This window comes from Protomyctophum bolini, assembly GCF_963924005.1.
Source record: "Protomyctophum bolini genome assembly, chromosome: 15".
Lineage (NCBI taxonomy): Eukaryota > Metazoa > Chordata > Actinopteri > Myctophiformes > Myctophidae > Protomyctophum > Protomyctophum bolini.
The window spans coordinates 33,364,936-33,386,920 of NC_137876.1; the positions used below are offsets into that span (position 1 = coordinate 33,364,936).

At 42.7% G+C, this 21,985-nt stretch overlaps 1 protein-coding gene across 1 annotated transcript in view; it reads right to left on the reverse strand.

Annotated features, from left to right (window-relative positions):
- The window catches only part of efna2a (ephrin-A2a), an 87,088-nt gene extending 67,001 nt beyond the window's left edge, over window positions 1-20,087 (reverse strand). The window contains exon 1 of the mRNA XM_080783922.1: window positions 19,052-20,087. Coding sequence (XP_080640048.1) covers window positions 19,052-19,197 — 146 coding nt within the window. The 5' untranslated portion in view covers window positions 19,198-20,087. The remainder of the gene's footprint in view (window positions 1-19,051) is intronic.
- Window positions 20,088-21,985: the final 1,898 nt, after the last annotated feature.

A 21,985-nucleotide genomic window follows, 5' to 3' on the forward strand; every position in this document is an offset into this window, starting at 1 on the left:
ACACACACACACACTTCAGGTACCACATTTTCACTGGATTTCCAGGGACTGCAGATAAAAGAGTTTGCAAGACTTCCTAGGCCCGGATGCTTAAATGTGCTTGCCTGACGAACCACATCACAGCGAGGTTGTGATTTAAAATAAATACATATATATATATCCCTTTGAAAATTCCCAGTGGAAAAACCTGGGTTTTATAAGAGATGAATGGGAGTTGTGCTCCATTCAAAAGAAAAGAAGAAAAGTAATCCTGGATAATAATCCATGAGAGGAATCATCATTGAAACAGACAGTCATATACGTACTGAACATATTAGAGTCAGTGTGGGTTTGTGTGCTCAATCAAGGCTTAATCAAGGCTACAAAAACAATACAATACCACCTCCACACTAAGTCACTGCCAATTACAGCTTACAATGTACAGTATAGTATGTAGCCAAGTGTGCGATCCTCCTCCGCTGCCTCCATCTGAGGGATCCCAACAACGAGCCCACATTGGAACAGGCAAGCCAAGACAGTGAAAACTAACTGCCTTACAGTGAGAAGGATTACAGAGGAATTTGGATCAATGCTGGTCCAGGAAAATTTGTACGGGATTATGGGTTTACATTTTTCCCCCAACTTTATCTAGCAGGTTATGATTTTATATTCCACTCAATGCATGAGCTTTTAAATGGTGCCAACTTAATCACGTTCCACATAATAGTAGTAGAGTGATTTACAGTAAGCAAGAACAGCACATGGTATTACATCAAATACATAAAAAAGTCATCAAGAATCATAAGCTAAGAGCTTATGATTGAATATAAATGATGATGAATATAACTATATATATATATATATATATATGATCCGATATATGATATATATGATCCGTCTCGTTCCGTCGGGTTGAGATCTGATCCCGAGCCTACGCAACCATATTGCTTGCGTACCTTGCGTCGAGGACACCCTGCCCACCTGGAGGCAGCAGAGAAGGAACAAAGGGACTATGTAGAGGCCTTAAGTGTGAGTAACATTATTTGAATGAGTTCCAGGTTTTACTGTAGAAGTCCATTTTAGTGAGTTTTTATCCCCTGGATGACTAAATGTGAATAAATAGAGAAATTGTATTAATTAATTTAATTATACAGAAGAGGAAACACCTTGGTGAAATTGTTCCAGAAGAGCATACACTTCACTGAAAATAATCAGACTGGTGTTCAGGTTATGTGCAATAACACATACTGTACAATATTAAGTAGTTATATAAAACTGCATTGGTTCAACAGACACATAACTCTACTAGGCTAATCAGGTTTTCAACATATTTCACAATATTGTAGAGGGACAAATTTAACACAGCTGAATACTAATCGTTGGGAGATGGTTTCAACCAACTTGCATACAGCTCATGTTTTTCCAAAACACAAAATAATAATAATTATCATTATAGAAAGTATTTAGCAAGATACGGCATTTTTCATTAATATGCATACTTTTCCTCATCTGTCTCACCATCCATCGCATGAGTTGTTTAATTTAAGCTAGGAGGACTATTTGGCTTGAAATGAGATCAAATGTTGGACTGTACGTACTCCATTAGTAACGTGCAACATTAAAATTGCCTCCTATGATATACTGTATAATGTGCCACACTACAGGAAATTATCAAGTAACCCACAATTACACCTATGCCTGTATCTGATGTGCTAATTGAGCTCTGACTATTGTCGAGGAATTCTGTATCAATTATTGTTGAAGCAAATGGAGTGGGAGACAAGATAGAAAATGTAATATATGATCAAATGGGAGAAGTGCATTAAACACTCAGGTTGGTGGTCAATTAGTTCTCTAAGGAAAGCAGGGTGAAAGCATAGCTTTGCAAAGCTAGATGAGCATGTGTCACAGGACAAAGCTACCCCAAACTACCAGGCCTGTGTCATGGCATCTTCACTCTATGATATCCAGATCCAGATGCCACGAACGGAACATCATAACAATATAAAGTGTAATCTTTTTTTATATAAATTATTTTATATATAAAACACATTTTTCACCCAGTGTCAATTATCTATTGCAATACTGGGCTCTATACTCTACTCTACTCTGCCAACATGGGGAGAGCAACGGACTGACCTCATGCTCCCCTCAATGCATGAGGAGTCCAAGACGTTTCTTTCCAGCCAGTTCCTTTCCCCTCCATCAACCTGGGGGAAGGACCAGGATTACTGCATGTTTTTGTGAGCATACCTATCCATAGGGGACACGGGGAGAACATGAAAACTAAACTCCACACAGAAAGACGCTTTCGTCAACCCCACCTCCCGTATGGGCACTGATGACGTGGAGGAGAGAACACTCCCCCAGTGCCCACAGCGTCCCCAGCGGGAATCGAACCCAGGACTTTCTAGCTGTGAGGCGACAGCACTACAGACTGTGCCACCGTTCCCCTATTGTAATTCTACCATAATTCATAATTCTCTATGCTCACGGATGAACACTGGTTAACACTGACTTTCCAATTTCCCCAGCTAGCACAGAAAAGTGTCAAAGCAGCACTATACCCTGTATAAGAGTTAGTGGGTTTTTTTTATCCCCCCCCCCATGATTATTAGTATTAATATAAATCACAATATAAAGTAAACTATACATACTATATAGATATAACCCTTTAATTCTACAAGTGAAATAAACATTAGAAAGTTCAGTTCTCAACCTTCACCAACCTGAAAAGGCTGGTCTCTGCGTGATTATATGGCACAATATAACACAATTTTATAGATTTGTTGATTAAATCAAATGATTGTTTAATTGAAAAATTGTTATGACTATTAGTTGACTACGGTTTCTTTAGTTGAGTAAAAAGAATATTCAAATGAATTTGTCCAATCCCAACTTTAGTAATCGTTAGACTGATAAAAATGTCCCTTGCCACGAGGAAAATTTCATCTTTGAATTGATATTCTACTCCAAACTTGCGCCTGATGCCTACTTGTTTGGCAAATAACTTTCAAGACAAACATTGGCAGTTGGTATCAGGGCAGAGTACACCGCAGAACCATTTCAACAAACATGAGTCGTGTACAATTGAGAGAGAAGGATGCTTCACAAAGAACATACCCGCCTGCCTTCATCATTACTGGTTTAGTGCTGTTCGCCAAAAAAAAGAAAAACTAATAAGCATTTAAGGGCAAGTGCTTGTGTCTTTCAATTGCATTTTCTGATTTTTGTTTTGTTTTGTTTGTTTCATTGTTTCTTGTGTGGAATAGCCTCCTTTGTTGACTTATATTCATATTGTTCAGGTTTTGTATTTAATTTGGCAATTTTACTGTGCAGGCTTTGCTGTTCACAACCACATAAAACTCCTTCAAAGGTGTCAAAAGCACATACCACCCCGGCAAAGACACATCTCTGGGCTCCTCTCCAACAACAACAAGTGTATCACTTGAGAAGAATGGATTGCGGTGACAATGTCCTTACAGTTTCAAGTGAACCATTTTTCAAAAGTTTTGCAAAACACTTTACATCAATTTTGGCAAAGCTCAGCGGTTTTCAATGTGGGGGCCACAGACCTCAGGGATGCTAGAGGGGCCAATTTGAAAGGAGAGGGAAAATCATTAAAATTATACATACAGAAAAGAATGGCAAACAATAAAGTAACAAACACTAAAACTAAAGAACACAAAAAAAACAATTGCACACAGAGGGCATCATTTGAGTTAAGGTTATCTTCAACAATTGAAAATAGTATTTTAAAAGGATTTTCAATCTTTCAAAAATAGTGAAAGTTGCCGTTTTTCAGCCATTTACTTTATCATTATTTTATTATAATTTCATTCATCATTAAGTAATTTCACAATATGGGGGCCGCAGTCAGATTCTATGGCTATATAGGGGGCTGGGGCCCTTGACATGAATACGTGTGGGAATCCCTGCATGCTTTAGCTACTTTAGCTAAATACAGCATTCCTACATTAGCCTACACTGTAGGCTAATGTAGGAATGCTGTACTATACTATACTATAGTGTAGGCCCTACAGTATAGACTGAGGTAGTCGTGACATCATCATCATATGCGGAAGTTATGCAGAAACACCTACTAAGTTGCAAAAAACTACTTTCTGCCTTCACAGACCATACATCCAAACAGAAAAGTCCTATCTGATTGCATTAAACTACGTTAAACAACATTAAACTCACTTTGCCAATCGATTTGCCACTTGATTTCCCATTCACTTTATGCATGCGCATACCCTCTATAGATCTTGGTTGGTGTAACTTTCTCCATAGGTGGGTGCCTTGTTTTGAACGGAAACTTACTCAGCTTAAATCAGGCGCAAACAAAAGTCAGTGTTATTGGGATTAAATTGAACTGTAAGGGTCAAAATTTCAATATTTTCTCCCAGAGTTAACAATATTTGGCTGTATGCCTGCTTATATATATGAGAGTGGGCTTGATGTTATGGTAAAAAAAGGAAAATAATTGTGACTACAGAGAGCATTGTACACCGTGATATTTAATAGAATCATCAGCATCCTAATCTTCCAAAATGACCACTTGCCAGGATGCTCTCATACGCCCACACAGAGGCACACACACACACACACACACACACACACACACACACACACACACACACACACTTGCTCAGTGGAGAGACGCACACACATTATTCTCATACACACTACACACAAACATCAAGACACTCACATTTGCAACGATTCCTTCATTAACATACAGACACACACACACACACACTCATGTGTGCACACAACCCTGCATGTCTTCTCATCTTTTCACCAAAGACGTCCCACCTTGGCGATCAATAATTCATCAGTGTAATCTTCAATAATGTTTTTAATCAAACTTTCATGTGACAGGTCAGCTATGTAAGTGTGATTTTAATAGATCTAAATTAAAGAGGGTACAGCAGGCCAGTCAGTGTGTGTAACATGTAACACACATGAGGAAGCAATATATACTGTAGAAAGGGATATTTGTACACTAGCATATATTATTTATATCACGGCCACAGAGAATATTAAATTCTTATTGGCTGGAGGGTGTGCATTATTCATTATTATATCATCGTTGTCAATATACACATAATGAACATTGTTATAAATTGCATTAATGGTCATCAATATGGATATTATCTCAGCCAGCTGGATGGCTTAAGTTTTTGGTTCTGTTTTTTTTTATCATGTTTTTGACGAGTGGGAAATTTGGTATATAGTCATTTTTATTGGCCTAAAATATTGTCTATATGTATGTATACATTCATGAATCCACTTGCTGACGGGCTGTTAGTATTGGGCAATTTTTTTAATAGGGGTTTCTTGTGACCCTACCATTAACATCCCATGACAGGCAAAATGACAAAAATGTCAAACTTTCCTTTTGCTTCAAGTAGCATGTGACATGTCAAACTAGGGGTTTTTCATGATTCTGAATCCATTCCAAGCATTAGTTTTGCACAAAATACACTCCTTGGGCTAAAAACAGCCATAGACATCATGACAAATGTGATGAGGTCAGCACATTTTGGGCACATTTGGGCAAGTGGCTATGGCTGCTTTTAGCGCAAGGAGTGTATCAAACTAATGCTTGGAATCATTCAGAATCAGGAAAAAACCCTAGTTTGACATGTCACATGCTACTTAAAGCCATAGGATGTTAATGGTAGGGTCACAAGAAACCCCTATAAAAAAGATTGCCCAATACTAACAGCCGGTCAGCAAGTGGATTCATGAATGTATGTATGTATATAGACAATATTTTAGGCTAATAAAAAATAAAATAATTTTTTAATCGAAGAATGACTGACATAGAAACATAGCTTTTCAATGACATTTTTAGAATCTGATCTCCAAAATGGGTTAAACCAAAGAAGCCTGTCGACTGCCGGACTATTCTGTGAGTCTGTCCATCCGTCTATCCGTGATTCTTCAGCTAATTTCGAGATTGAACTGCTGAACCGATCTGCTTGCGCATACAGAAGTAGGCCAACAAAGAACCTCTGCCTCAAATGTTTCACATCTGGATCATGGTGGCGCTATAACAGTCAGACTCACAAATCGGTACACATTATTTATGGAGTAATGTGATTATCATGTATCAGTCAGATTGACATAATTCCATTCCGATTGGTTATGATTGGTTTCCAAAGTTAGCAAACCCGGCCTGGCGGAGATCTGCGTCAGAGGATCACGCTGTTCTAGTTCAAGGTAATATTGGCTAAAATTATGACTATTCTCAGCTGACTCAATCAGCTGGTACTCATTTCTAGGTTATACTATGGTGTCTTACTTGCTGGAGTAGAAAGGTCATGTTCATTCCAAGGTTGATGAAGATAGCGCCAAAGCAAAGTTACAATGCAAGGGTTAATGAACAGTGAGCCGGGCATTATTATTATTAATGAATTGACATTAATCTAAGGCAATGGCGCGGAGGGTGTTAAGAAACAAACCGCGTCGAAGAGCTTTATTTGTCAAGAACGGGTCACTGTTTATTATCCCACGTATTACACAAATACTACTACTACTTTAAACGAATTTAAAAAAAATGAAAAGGAAGAAAATAGTCTGGTTGGCTCACAAAACTCCGGTAGGAATTGCTAATCAAATATGAATCAAGCTTACTGCATTGCCAATTTCCTGCCTCAAATGTTTTCAAAAACATTCTGTAGTGTACGGTTTATTTGAAAAATAAATGACATTGTTTGTTTACATGGCCCCCCATGTTGGATACGGCAACAACACCAAGCACCACAAATAGATATGATATCCGATATTCGAGAAATAACAGACAACTCAATGCTGATCAAATCACAATTGAGCATTTAACCAAGCTATGTATAAAAAAGAGAACACTACTTATTGTAATCCATGGTATATAAGTGGGATACTCCTCTCTCTCTCTCTCTCTCTGAGCTCCATGGTTATTGAAAAATAATGCACTTTAATTGTAGAGGTTCATCAGCTTCGATGCGGCTCATCATGGATTATCCTTACTAATTTCCACCTAAAGTGGAATAGTGAGCATGCAATAAATACTGGAAGGATTTGTCTGCCACTAAATGAAGTTAGCAACATCAGAGCTGACAAGGCATGGCAGTAGTCTATAACTATTATGTGCCTTGCTGCTAATGGCCTTAATGAGCACTCCAGAGTCAGGGCTTTTTTACGCCACAGATATAAAGAAGAGATACAATCGAGATGACTGGAAACTCCGTCGGAGGGCTCTTCTGAAGACGGCCTGATAATACAAAATATGGGAAGATGGAGGCAACGGAGACATGACACGAGTTAGACATACTGAGTGATTTACAAAGAATAACATGATATGTATATACACAGTATATACGAAGTCACATGCATTCTCTCTCACGCACGTGCACGCACTCACACGGCGCGCACACACACACACACACACACACACACACACACACACACACACACACACACACACACACACACACACACACACACACACACACACACACACACACACACACACACACACTTACTGTATCCTATATCTTATTATTCCTAGGTTTGGAGGCCGTCACTCTAGGCTCAGAGCTTGTTTTGTTTAGGTTTGACTCACTTTAAATAAACAAAACATCAATAGAGCATTCCTCAGCAAACATACAGTCGTGCACACATACTGTAGCCTATGCATGCGCACACACGCATGTGTGTACACACACACACACACACACACACACACACACCTCTCAAGTCTGCAAGAGGAAGTCAGTGAGTGTGTTTGAAGTGCGTGTGATCAAACAGATCATATGCAGCACCACTAGCGAATGCCACAGCCTGTACTCCTCACTGTGCCCAAAGACAGCACTATACCCCTCCTGTCAGCTCTCTCTCCCTCTCTCCTCCTTTTCCCCTCTTCTCTCCCAATCATTTCTCACATTTTCCAATCTTCTCTTCTAACTCTCTCTCTCCTACCCACTCTATTGCCCGTGTCTATTTTTTGGTTGTTGTGTTGTGATTGATTCTTTAAAAAAATAATCTATCATTTTTCCACATCTTTCAATTGTTTGCTCTGGTGGACTTCAGGCTTCTTCAAACAATGACCTTGCACTTAACAACTGATATACAGTACTGTACGTACTGAGGGCTTATGCAATGTGTTGCAATGCACTGTAATTTCACTTCAATGGATCCATTTCACCCAAGACGGCACTGCGGGGGTGCAGGTATGGCCCTGGAAGTTGTAGTGAAGGTGAACACCAGAACAAAGTTATTGGCTAGAACAGCAGAGTTCCTTTGATTATGCAGGCTAGCATAGCCTCGTCCAAAAGTGAAGTCCCACATGTTTCAGCCAAGTTTCGAAGGGTTGGTGCTCAACAGTAGAAGACACAAACGTTGTTTAAGCAAAGAGTTCTACCTGGGCACTTCAAATAGAATAGACTACCCAAAAGAAGACACTGGTGCACTCAATAAGTATTCATGTATTGCAGGGGTGAGACTGGCGTTTCAACTAGCATCTTCCTCAGAGTCTAACTAGTCTCCTTGAACTGTCCAGGTCAAAACTCTTTGCTTATTCTGGTACTATAGTCTGCTCAAGATGTGGAAGATTAAACTTTATGTAAACTGATCAGAGTGGTCTTAGGTCTCGGTCCATGAGTCGCATAGTGAGGTACTAGTTCATGTGGCTAAACTGGCTTTCTGTCTAGAGTGCGACATAGTTAAAACTATGTCAGGTTCACAAAATTGTAAATGATGTAGCCTCAAATTACTTACAAGTAAGGGCTCAAAGGCACAACACAGGCCTGTGTCTTCTGGGAAGGATTAGAATCCAGATAAATGTTCTTTCAGAGGGGCGACCCAATATCTGAATGATTAGGGTGCATACCACATGGGCTGTAAGTAATTGCCTGACATCAAGTCTCTTCCACAACCGTTTTAGTCGTGCATGTTCAATATATGGGTGTTGAAAGCAAGCAATTGTCAAAAAACATACAACAACAAAACACACCTTTCTAAATCCTCCCTCATGCCTAGCTTCATTTCTCTACACTCAAAATGTCTAGCGGTGTAAAATACGTCAATGTTACATAAGTCAGTCAGAAGCAAATAAATAATCTATATACCGCCATAAGAAGCAGGTCTATTCTACGTCACAGTAGCACAGAGGGACGCCAACAGTAATCAGTGATGAGAGGAGGAAGGAGGGGGTAGAGAGGAGCTAGAGGAGCTCGGCAGTCTACAAGAACCTGCACAAGAGCGTGTGTTCACTTCTTTACCGGCTCTGGTAAAGAAGTTGTATGCTACTTTTGAAGAGTGTAATCAGAGGCGGACAAATACGGCCTCTCGCACACGCACACACACACACACACACGAGAGGTACCGTAAGCGTAAACACCCACACAGAGAGAGAGAGAAAAAATGGCACACTCCCAAGAGTGAGTAAAACAGACAAACATTTGAAATCAAGTTCATACGCTCTGCCTCGATCGTTATACACTTTGTCTCTGTAAGACAAAAAGCGGTGGGTCAGGCCCATTTGTGGGCCACAGGTGTATATTTATGAGTTGCGAGTAACTTTTGATTTTTCCGTTTCTACGCGGAAATAATTAAGATATCAAAGGAATTCATCAAAATAAAATGTCATCAAATGTCTCTTTTGAGTCTTGTGCTAAACAAAACATGTCTTTGCCTTTGTTACTAACATGATATTGTCCTATCATTTGCCATCATCATCGCCAATGTTGCCTTCACCATCACATGTCATCACGATTGCCCTTAGCTTCATTGTCATCCTCATAATCACTAGCCTGGAACTCACCTATGCTTTCTATGGCATAGGCAGCTCCCGGCAGGATCCGCCGGGAGAAACTGTGTGCAGCTGCTGGACATGAGACTAATTAATTAGAGCGACAGAGAGAGAGAGGAGTGTGTGGGTGTGACTGTGTGTGTGTGTGTGTACGGGTGTGAGTGTGTGCATCAATTTAACAAAGGTGCAGACGATCAGAAATCAGCAGAGTGATTGACGTTTGCGCTACTCTATGCCAAATTGAAGTGGACTCGGACCCAGACTTTTTTTTTCCTCCCTGGAAATAAAGACGTCTTGGTTTCCGAGGCTACATAATCACCTCTCTTCCACATCATTATCATCATCATCTTTATCTTCTAGGCTCCTACCCTCTATTACTATCACCATTATCTTCATTACTTCAGTTCATTTCCATCATCATCATCTCCTGTGCTCCTACCTTCTATGACTATAATCCTTATATTCATATTCATCTCAAAATCAAATGATCGGATCGGGAGCAAAAAAGCGTGATCGGGACATCCCTAGTTACTATCATTATCTTCATCATGCTTATTATTATCGTCCTCTTCATCATCAATCATCATCTTCTTCATCATCTCCTGTACTCCGTCATGGTCTCAGGGCAGAGTGTTAGATCAGCGGTCAGTCTGTGCTATCAGGTGGTTGATTATTCTACAAAGCTCTCGTTAAAACAACAACATCATTGAAACAGAAATATATGCATAAAGATGGCGTTTGGGGGGGGGGGGGGTGGGGGGGGGGTGGGGGGGATAGGGGTGATATAGCCAGCAATCAGAGCCTTTTGTGTTTGTTTACTAGTTAGCCAGCGTTTTTGCACAGATCGTAATTAACTAATGGCAAGAATGATGAGAACGGTGCAACATCTGCTAGTTTGGCCGTATTATGTATCATTAGCATAGTCTAAAATGAAGAGGATTGTTGCACACACACACACACACACACACACGCGCACACACGCACACACACACACACACACACACACACACACACACACACACACACACACACACACACACACACACACACACACACACACAATCTGGATAATACCATGATAGCACTGAGGCAAACGAAGCTGGTTGGGAATTACACGATTCCGCACTGTCTTGCCTGATGGATTAGGATGCAAACACCTCATTCTGGGTTTTTCTTTGTTTCCTTTCCTGGTCCTGCCTGCCCCAAACCCACAGGGGATATTTTGGATGAAGATGAAAAGAAAACTTCTAATTTCTGAAAAGCACACTTGCATACCATACATACAAATATAACTGTGAAAGTGCATGTGTACACAAACAACAGCCAGCCAGGAATTGTTGTGTGTGATTGTATGGTGTCACAGGGAGAAAGTGCCAAGCACTCGTCAATGTTGCACAAAGACCCCCACGACAAAGTCAGCAACGTCAAAACTTGTGTATCCAGGGGGTCGGCCGATAAATCTTTCATAGCCGCTGGTCTCACCTGTGATGCGGCCAAGCCAAGCGGAAAGCAAACAACAGCAAAACACCCCCCTCACCCGTCCCCTCCATCCACCAACCCATCCATGCACGCACATCGCACACCATCCTGTCGCCATCAAGCCTCCAGCCAACTCTACATCTTCTGACTCTATTTACATGCCAACTCCTCGCATGCTAAAAAGCTATGTGCGCCAGAGGGCATCTTTAACACTGAGCCAGGCTCGGGCGGTAAAGGCCAGTGTTTCTGCTGTTATACCAGGCTGCCAACATCCACCTGCTGGGTACCATCCGACCGTGCGCTCACAACTGCACTCTCCCCCACTATGCTTGTGCATGGCTATCTGACTCAAAAGTCACAAAGTAACCTTTCTCTCATCCTTCACTCTTTACCCACCCCCCCCCCCCACCCCCACCCCCATCTCTCACAAGACCTACCTCTCTATCCCTCATTACTCCTCTCATTTTCATTTGCCTTTCACCTCCTTTCCTATGCACCCTGAGCCCTCTTTCCTATGCACCCTGAGCCCTCTTCTAACTCCCTTTTCTTCACACACTTCTGCCATCTTGCTCTGAAATAAAGGCCAGAGGCCTCTTCTCTGTGCCTGTAATACACTGATCTCTTTGTCCTGCTTCATATTCATGTTCTTTGTGCCTCTAATCCTTGCTGTACAACCCCCCCCCCCCCCCCCCCCCCCCCCCCCTTTTCACTTCGCTCCCTCTTTCTCTCTCCTGTCCCCACTCCGTCTCTCTGTAGGTAGATAGCAGTATGTGTAGTATGTGTTATTATCAACCCCCCCCCCCCCCCAGCAGTTCTATATGACGAGTGGAAGAAGGCATGGGGTGCCATCAGATTGCCAGTCAAAAAGGCGCTGAAAAGACTCCTTATTTTCACATTCAATTAATTCAATCAGCACACAGGACCTGAGCAGGGTAGATGCATTAGAAGGGAGCCGAAACCCGTAATGGAGCGGGAATGACAATGCCAATTTCGCCTCCTGCATTAGAGTGCAGCCCTGCACTGCAAAATCCTGAGTGTCAATGTAACTACTGTAACTAATGTAACTACTGTGAGAGTAATTGACACTTGTGGTATCTTTCATATTGTCGGCTTAGTTTCTCTCCACTTTTGCTTAGGTTTTCTCCCCCCCCCCCCCCCCCCCCCCCATTTGAAATCGGGTTGTTTTAGATTCTTTTTTTATCTTCTTCTTTTCCCGATCTCTATCTTTTTTTTGTCCTTTCTTCCTTCCAGCCTTACCTCCTTCTGTAGAACTCATTGCATTCGCTGTCTTGTTTCTCGCTTAATCTGTCGGTTCCTCTCTATTTCTCTCTCTCACTTCCCCCATTAAAACAACTGCTCCTGGGATCTCTGCGAATTGTTTCGAAGACCTTACATCATCATCATTGCCATCATAAGCCACAGTCATTATCATCAACAAACCTAATTAGAGGCAGGTAGCACCCGATGCAACATCAGCAGCAGTGGCAGCAGTAGCTCAGTACGCAGTAAATATAATTTATTTAATAATATACTCTCCTATTTTGTCAGGCTGCTTCCCAGCACTGGTAATTAAACAATGGGGTAAAGTCAGTAAACATTTTATATCTCATTACTCAGGCTTATGCCAGGCTGTTACCAAAGTTAACTGTGCTCTATAGGCAGTTGAGAACAGGATTTATCAGGAGGGCACTTGCCTCATAACAAAACATTTTAAATGTAGTTCTGATGTGTAAAGTAACTGGTGTTCAATGAGCTTTATTAACTGTAAGCAGAAGATGTTCAAGTCTTCTGACACTGACCTACTACAACACACTGATGGATCTGGTACAATATGGTCTGTATTCTGTAATGTAGTTTCTGCCAGAGGGAATGCGTGCTGGAGACAAAGCTACTTAGACTTAGTTACTTGGAGAAATGCTAACCCGGAGCAAAGGAAACAGTAATAGTGAGCAACAGAAAAGGGATAGGAGAAAAGGAAATCATTGTGGAAAAGATAGGCATAGTGAGGGAGGGTATAGTGGGAGAAAGATATAACCCAGGGGCAGGTTAGAGTCTGACAAACTGTCAGTAACTGCACGGGGGCGACAGCAAGGCTACATGTAAATTGGATGCAAATCTTTGTGTTTTTGTGTGTGTGACGTGCGCGCACGCATGTGGGTGTAGCAGAGCTGGAAGTGTTAAGAGACCACATATCCACAGGGCTACAGATGGGTATCATGATAATTGTATTGATACTGCTTTTTATATATATATATATATATATATATATATATTCTTTTTTTGTTTTTGTTTGTACATCCACTTTTTACCACGAAGGCATCAACCTGTATGAATGAGGCATCACTTTTTGTATAATTTATTCATCACATCCTCTGGTCTGTGAAAAGAAATATGATGGCATATTACCAATATATGATTAAGTGAAATTCTACTTTTGTTAGGGTAGTTAGAAAGTTTGATCACACAAGTTTCTGTGAGATCACTAGTCCATGGAATCCCCATTCTGAAATAATTTACTATAAATGCCAACTGTGTGGTTCTGGGTTGTGACTGAATTGCCTAATGTGTGCTTGTTCTACAATTAAAATACATTTAATAAATCTGTCAAATATATGTATGTTATGTTTGTGGCCTCCCATGTACAGTGGCAGTGGTACCCTCACAAAAAACATGCAGTAATGGCCTGGGCCGTGGCTCAGCGGTGCAGGCAACATACAACCCAGCAGTTGTAATAGCCACATAACACAACACAACACTCTTTGGTTTATTATGGGATGCCCACAATCGATTTGTTGCTATAGACATCAATACAGCTTAGTTGCAACTTTCCTTCATAGAATTAGAAGTATAAGAAGAAAAGTAACAATAATTACTCAATAAACAGAAAACACCAGTTTGTGAGAGTCTACTATGATCTTCTCATCTGTGCTGTCATACGTTTGCGATACTGTGAATGAACTGGGACTCAAGGGACAGCCACTAGTTCGTCAATCATGGATGCTGTCCTTTTCTCAAATGGAAAATAGAAACTTGTGAAAAATAATCTTCAAATATACCTTGCCATCAGTTCATATGGAGTGGCCAGCCCCAGTAAAGCCTGTTTGTTAAATACTTTGTTAGAATATATTGACTTTCAAATATAGCAGCACTCTCTGTCCTAGAGCTTATTGGCATTTAAATTCTGACTAATCAGGAATTGGTACCAAACTGGCACGGTTCTCGGTATGGATCCCTAGACAGGACAAACACTGTGTGAATGTGGATTTATGCATGTGTGTGGTTTGCATTCTTTGTGTGTGTCTGTGTGATGCAACTTTTTGTAAGTGAATGTGTACTGTATGTGTGTGGTGCGTGCGTGCGTGCGTGAGTGTGCATGTGTGTGTGTGTGTGTGTGTGTGTGTGTGAGAGATGCAATTTTGTTTGTGTGTGCATGTAGGGTTGTGTGTGTTGTAATTTGTATTCATGTTTGTATAGTATGTCTGCTATGTATACAGTGTGCATGCACATCTTGAATGTACAGTATAAGTGCTGGTGTACAGATATACGTGATCATGCAGTGTGTGATGTGCATGCATGTGTGTGTGCGTGTGTGTGTGTGTGTGTGTGTGTGTGTGTGTGTGTGTGTGTGTGTGTGTGTGTGTGTGTGTGTGTGTGTGTGTGTGTGTGTGTGTGTGTGTGTGCGCGTGTGTGAGTGTGCGCGTGCGTGCGTCTGTGTGTCAGAAGAGGAGAAAGATTCTGTCCCAGAGAGTGAGTGTCACCAACCATCAGCAAGTGTCACTTGACACCAAGTTCCTCAAAGACAGGAAGATGAACAGGAGGAGAGAGGATGGATGGAGAAGAAAAAGAGTCTTTTGAGGGATTAGATAAGGTGTTCCTTCTGGACCGTGGAGCCAGCATCTGGGCTTGTGTGTGTGTACTTTTATTACACTACTTGTGAGGGCCAAATGTCCCCAGTCCCCACAAGTATATAGTATTTAACAAATGGACAAAGGAGGAACCTTTTCCTGGTCCTTGCAAGAGAATTGGTTGTTTTATAGTTATTTCTTTTCATTTGGGCTAATTTGGAAAAGATTCATGCTAAGGTATTTAACCCTATGCCTGATGTATACTTAGTAGCGCACAGATCTACAAGTTTACAACGCCTCACAAAACATGATGCATTGTGAGCTTGTAAATCTGCTCTTTTCATGCGTAAAGGGTGTTCAATAGCACAGATTTATACAGGAAAATCAAAAACCTCCAAAATGGAGTTAGTTGGTTTAGTTGGACAGCAACGTATAGAAATATTAGTTTTGAAAGGATTTCAAAGGTGTTTTTTGAATCAGGTATAAATGGGTTAACTTGCCGTCTTAAAATGCTTATGTCGTCATCATAAGTATATTAATAGAGCATGTGTGTGTGTGTGTGTGTCTGTGTCTGTGTCTGTGTCTGTGTGTGTGTGTGTGTGTGTGTGTGTGTGTGTGTGTGTGTGTCTGTGTGTGTGTGTGTGTGTGTGAGAGAGAGAGAAAAAGGGTCCACTGATCTGAGCACATTAGCTGTGCAGGGTGAACAAAGCCTCTCACCGGCAAGCTTTATAATACCAATAATTCCATGGGAGGCCATGGGAGTTTTGTGCACGTGTGTGTGTGTGTGTGTGTGTGTGTGTGTGTGTGTGTGTGTGTGTGTGTGTGTGTGTGTGTGTGTGTGTGTGTGTGTGTGTGTGTGTAAAATCTGTGCAGGCCAGCGAGCTGAACAGGGCTGTACAAACACTATCCATCCAGTACAGTAGGCAAACTGGACATACAGTAGGTGTGTGAGTTGGTGGCTGTAACTATATCTGTTCCAAACCTGGCCTGAGCCTATGATTCTTCTTTTCCGCCATCAGACTTATATGAATACACTGAACACTACAAGGCCTGGACTATATGGCCATATGTCTGAGGCAAATGAAATGGCTTTCTGCATTTTTGCACCTGTGATCTTGCACTTTCAGTAGTTTTAGTGATTATAGTTTTAAGCACTTCGATTTTACATAGATTACCTGACACTAGACTGTAGCTGTTGCATGTGTTTTAACGCACAATGAATTTCACATGCCTTTTACTCAACTGGTATTGCTGACAACCTTGAACCTTGATGTGCTAATTGTGTGTTTGCACACATCTATTCCAAATCTAGCCTCTATTAACTTCCCTGTGTGTGTGCGTGTGTGTGTTCATCCTATATTGCTTCGTACAGCATAAACCACTCATGCGTGATACGAGAATTCCAGATATAGTACTGATGTGATAATACGTTACGGTACTGTGTTATTGTATGATGGCGTATCTCCACACAACAGGGGGAGAGACAACATTCTGGGCAAGTGCGACCCCCCGCCCCCTCCCCGCACCGTGACCAACAGTGGCTGGAGTGGCTTGAATTGGATTATCCCCTACATTTTCTATTATCTGTCAGGAGAGAGGTGGCCCGGCGAGCACAAGAGCACTCGATAGAAAGAGTTTGCCTTCAGTCATATGGGACTGTATTAAATTACCCTTTACATTTATTAGTAATAAGTAATTACCTATGCTTACAGGTTAGTCCCCGAGCTCACTAACAAGACTGCGAGAAATGGGCCAAGACAGGAGTTGATCTAATGACAGGATGAAATTACAAACAATGAAAAAATGTCATAAAATTCCTGACTCTCCAAAAATGGACATGCACACACGCACGCATGGACATAAATTAACAGAGAGAGAGAGAGAGAGAGAGAGAGAGAGAGAGAGAGAGAGAGAGAGAGAGAGAGAAGCCGTGGCAAACTCCAAACACAAGCTGAATGAAAGCAATGACAGGTAGAACGTGCTGTGTGTGGCTAGCAGTGGTGAGGCTCAGTGATAAACAGAAATCAGCTCATGTAGGCCCGGGCAGTTAGCTCAACCGTCTGGGCACCTAGGCTGAGCCAGCCTGACAGTGTACCAACTCCCGATCCCGACGGCCTTTGCCGCGTGTCTTCCCCCATCTCTCTCCCCATTTCCTGTCACTACTACTTTCATCCTATGAATAAAGGCAGAAAAAGCCCCCAAAAAATATCTTTAGAAATCAGCTCATGTACACCACACCACAGAGCAGCACTATGGCTGCTAACAGGCACTGCAATGGCCAAACTCTGGTAGCAGCTACAGTATACAGCTCTGGAGACATTCAGCAGGGAAGACCACAGAGAGAGAACAAACTTAGCCTAGTCCTCAAGCTCAAGAGTCAGGAATAGCTTTAGTGCCAATGCATTTTTGATGCACATGCCTCCTTCTCCTACTTGTTTGTATAACTCTGACACAGTCGCAGTGCTGATATATTAAATTCACCCCGTGATGTGTGTGTGTGTGTGTGTGTGTGTGTGTGTGTGTGTGTTCTCACGACTCGGCACTGTCTGTGTGTTTGGCTGGAGAAAAGAGAGAGAGAAATAAATATAGAGAGAGCAACAGATAGAAGAAGCAAACCAGAAGAGAGGGGGGGGGGGGGAGTATGTTCCCTCTTGCCTGTTAAATATTTCAGAAGCCTTCTGTGAAAAAGTGATGCAGTCAGATCAGGCCTGTTAGCTCAGTGCGAGTGTGTACGTGCTTGTGACGTGTTTAGTGCATGTGCAGGTGTGCGCATCTGCATGCGTCTTTGCATGAGTGCATTTGTCTTTGGAGATTGAGTCGTGTATGATTTTCATATGCATTTGTGCTTGTGTGTGACTACTGTATGTAACCTATGTGTCTGTTTTTTGACCATGCCTGCATGAAAGAGTGTGTGTGTGTGTGTGTGTGTGTGTGTGTGTGTGTGTGTGTGTGTGTGTGTGTGTGTGTGTGTGTGTGTCTTCACACAAGTGATGGGTCTTTGCACATGCACATGTGTTCATGTGTGTATTTACAGGCTGATGTAGAGGGAGACCGCACCGTTAGTCAGGTTAATTCAGCTATGAGCAAGGGGAGCACTTTCACCGTTTATCTACCTGGGAGAGCGAGAGGGCTAAAACGAGCAGGGGTGAGAACGAGAGAAAGGGGGAGGAGAGAGAGGGGGGGGGGGGGGGGTGAGAAGGAAAGTGAGAGACAGAGAGAGTGAGATGGAGACTGGAGAGAGGGAGAGAGAGCCGGCCAGCCTGTCACAAACCATTAGACAGACGGGCCCAGTGTGTGCTCTGCCTCATGTCAATGAGAGGCCCTGCAGAAGATGTGTGTGTGAATCTCCAGACATTGATGAGCAGGGTAGGCATGATGCCCTCATTGTCTGCGAGACAAAAAGAGATACACCCCCCCCCCCACACACACACACACACACCAAAAAAAGGGCGAACGTACGTCGCACACACACACAATGTGTGTGTGACCGCCTTGCTCGCTCATTCTAAAAAAGGGGATAATTGCATCTCCATCACAATATAGGTGCTCACACCACAGCACTAGCACAAACGGTTCCAAACGGAGCTACACCAGCACATGTCCAGGAGAGAATTATTGGGGGAAGTCTTTAGTGTGTGGACAGACTATGCCTTTAGTGTGTGCAGGACGGACTATGACCATGATAATTGGAAAAGAAAAGGCCTGGACTAGTAGGTCAGGCGGCTCGGGCTCAGGCCTACAAAGTTAGGGACGGGTTCAGTGCAGTCATGTATTTCTCAGAGTAGAGGGCCCATTTATTTTGACACATACAAAAGTGGCAGACAGACAGACAGACAGACAGACAGACAGACAGACAGACAGACAGAGCCCCCTCACCACCCGCAATACTACACAAGCAAAATATATAAAACTATAAATATAGATATATAACTCTTTGTAGAACACTCACTTGGGGTTGGAGCTGTTCCAGTAGACCGCGTGTCGGTCGAATATGATCTTCTCCTCCGCCCAGACGGACACCCAGGACAATAGGGTCAGTATCATCACCTCCGCCACGCACCTCCGACCGAGCTGGCACAACATCATACAGGACATCCACAGGGGCAACGCTCTGGAATGTGGCTTTCTTTCTCTCAACGCTTGTTCCTAGCCTACGTCAAGGAAACCCTCTCTGGATGGGGAATATCCGTCTGCGTTTGGACAAACGACCGGGGTTCATCGAGGGATGATTTTTTTAATGAGAATTCCGACACCCAAGGGGTGTTTCAAGTCATGCTGGATGGCAAAACTTCACTTTTAAACTTTCTTGGTCGCGGGTACGACGATTCTGCTTCACATGTTATGTGCGGCTCGGATGAGTTCTGCTGCTAGCGGCTCTCCTCTGCAAAGGTCCGAAACTTTTCTCCCATTACGCAGCGCCCTGAGATGCGCCACCTGGACTGGTTCCGAAAAAGAATAAATGATCACACTCCGAAATTCATCTGACATTTAGCTACAATTTCACTGTTTGATAATCGTAGCTAAAGCTATACAACAGGCTTAATAATATTGTCAAAAACCGGCCGTGGCGTCCATTCACTCCGAGCTCGTTGATGTTGATTTTACTCAGCTGGCGCACGCTTTGTTTGTTGTCCACTCAGCTCAGGTCTCAGCGCAAGAACAAATCTAGGCTATTCATTCCGTGACTGACGCGGTGCTTCCTGGACCACGGTGAAAAGCTATACATCCAAAACGAGATAATTAATTCCTAAATGAGTAAAATGACAAACAGTGCTACCTTTTTATGGCGGCTAATCAAACCGCATAACGAAACATGAACAGCACAGCATCCTCCTCACACTCACTCAGCGACCCAAGTTTTTGTCTTCTCCGTTCTCTCTGGCTTTAATCCAATGTGACTTAATTTCCGCGGGTTGATCGCGGCTTTCAATTAGCACCTGCTCTCAATAACATCCACCTACGGCGACAACGACACTCACCGGTAACGGCACCTCGAACCAGTCAGTGCAAAGCAAACCGGCGCTGACTTGACTCTCTCCCTGACTCCCTCCCTCCCTCTGTCTCTCTGTGCGGGCGGGGGTATAAACGGTGCTGTCTCTCTCACCTCTGGCCTGACTACACAGCAGTGGTTTTCAACCATTTTAATATATCAATCAAGGTCCATTGCTTATTTATTTGGCATTTGAGCCACCAATCGGAGATTTAGCCTCTCAGACCCAAAACTTGGAAGATTTTGTCCACATTCCCTGCCTGGCTATACCATTAGGAGAAAATAACAATTCTTCTATAGTCTAATTGTGGAGCTGTAGACTTCTTGTAAATTAAGTAGCCTATAGGGCAATGCAATAATTTAACTCTTGAGTGTCAAATGAAAACATTTCATTGTAGGCCTACACTTAAGAGTTAAATATATTAAGGGTCCATTTGGTTACCAACTCTCCATCATGTAGCTAGGTACCGCCTAGAATAGGAGGGTAGCCTGAAAACCAGACAAATCTGCCACAGGGGGGAATAAATCCCTGGTGAGATTGGTCTGGCACTCCTCAGTTTGAATTACATTTCGTTCACCCCAAAGTTGTGGGTGACCAATCAGAGCCCACTATTCAAAGTGAGACTTTTTGTTTTGCCGTGATGTTGGTTTCAATGGTGTGTAACCATCCATCCATTAATCTTCAACCGCTTATCCATAGTCGGGTCACAGGGGTAACAGCTCCACCAGAGAGCTCCAGACTTCCCTCTCCAGAGAAACATTAGTAACTTCATTCTGGGGGATCCCGAGGCATTACCAGACAATCTTGGAGATATCTCCATTTGATTTTTGGTCTTCCCAGGGGTCTCCTTCCAGTGGTTTGTAACCACCCCTTGGAAATAAATCTACCACACCGAAGTTCCAGACTAATATCTATGCAGTGATATTAGTCTGGCTACACCTGGAACCCCCTCAAGGACCACTGGTGGTCCCCGGACCACTTGTTGAGAACCACTGCACTACAGCACTTGACTGAAGGAGATTCACTGGCGCAGTGGCGCCACAGCCTCAGTGTGAAGCACCTTACATAAAGTGAAATATCTAATTGATCTTCCCATTTGAAAGGTGCTGCGCTGATGAATTGGCTCGGAGAGGGGGACGCCTTTTGATGGATCGGTGGAACGGCGGTGGGAGTCATTTTCCATCAACATTCATTAGGCGGCTGGGTCTAAAGGGCACACAGTGGAGAAGGCGCTAACTCTAAAACTTGGGCCTGGGAGCCATAAAGATAAACCCCCAGGATAGCCAAGTCTGACAGAAGACTGTGATCCGTAGACTAGTGTGCATAGACTACAAACTCCCACACGTAAAAGCGCTAAGGGGGTTTATTTCCCCCCACAGAGACAGACAACTGGTGGTGTACTGTTGTCACAGTTTTAAACTGCAAACGCAAACCTCTGCTGGCTCCATCCATTCCCCTGGCCTTTTCATTGCGTCTCTCTCTGTCGGGTCCTTCATGCAAAGTGTCCCAGTTTTCCGATGGCTCGCCCCGCTCTGCAGGCAAAGTAATGCCTATAATTTGGGCTGCATGAATTCAAGCAGGGAGTGAACCCACGCACCCCCATAACCCAAATACAGCTGCATGTTGTCCGCCTTCGAGCATGAATTATTCAACATCTGTCTAAGGCATGCATATGTAAACAGGTGGATATTCTCCTGATGGCTTTTTAAGAGAGCCGCTATGGACCCCCAAAAGCATCATTCATTCACCTTAGTCTCTGCCTTATCCTCCACTGTCACCCTAAAAGTGATTCTAAATCTTATATAAGTAGCGCAGACATATTTGAAGTCTTCCAAAGTGATTCTAAATCTCTGTGAATGCACTAGTCTACTCTTTAAAGAGGGCCTTAAATC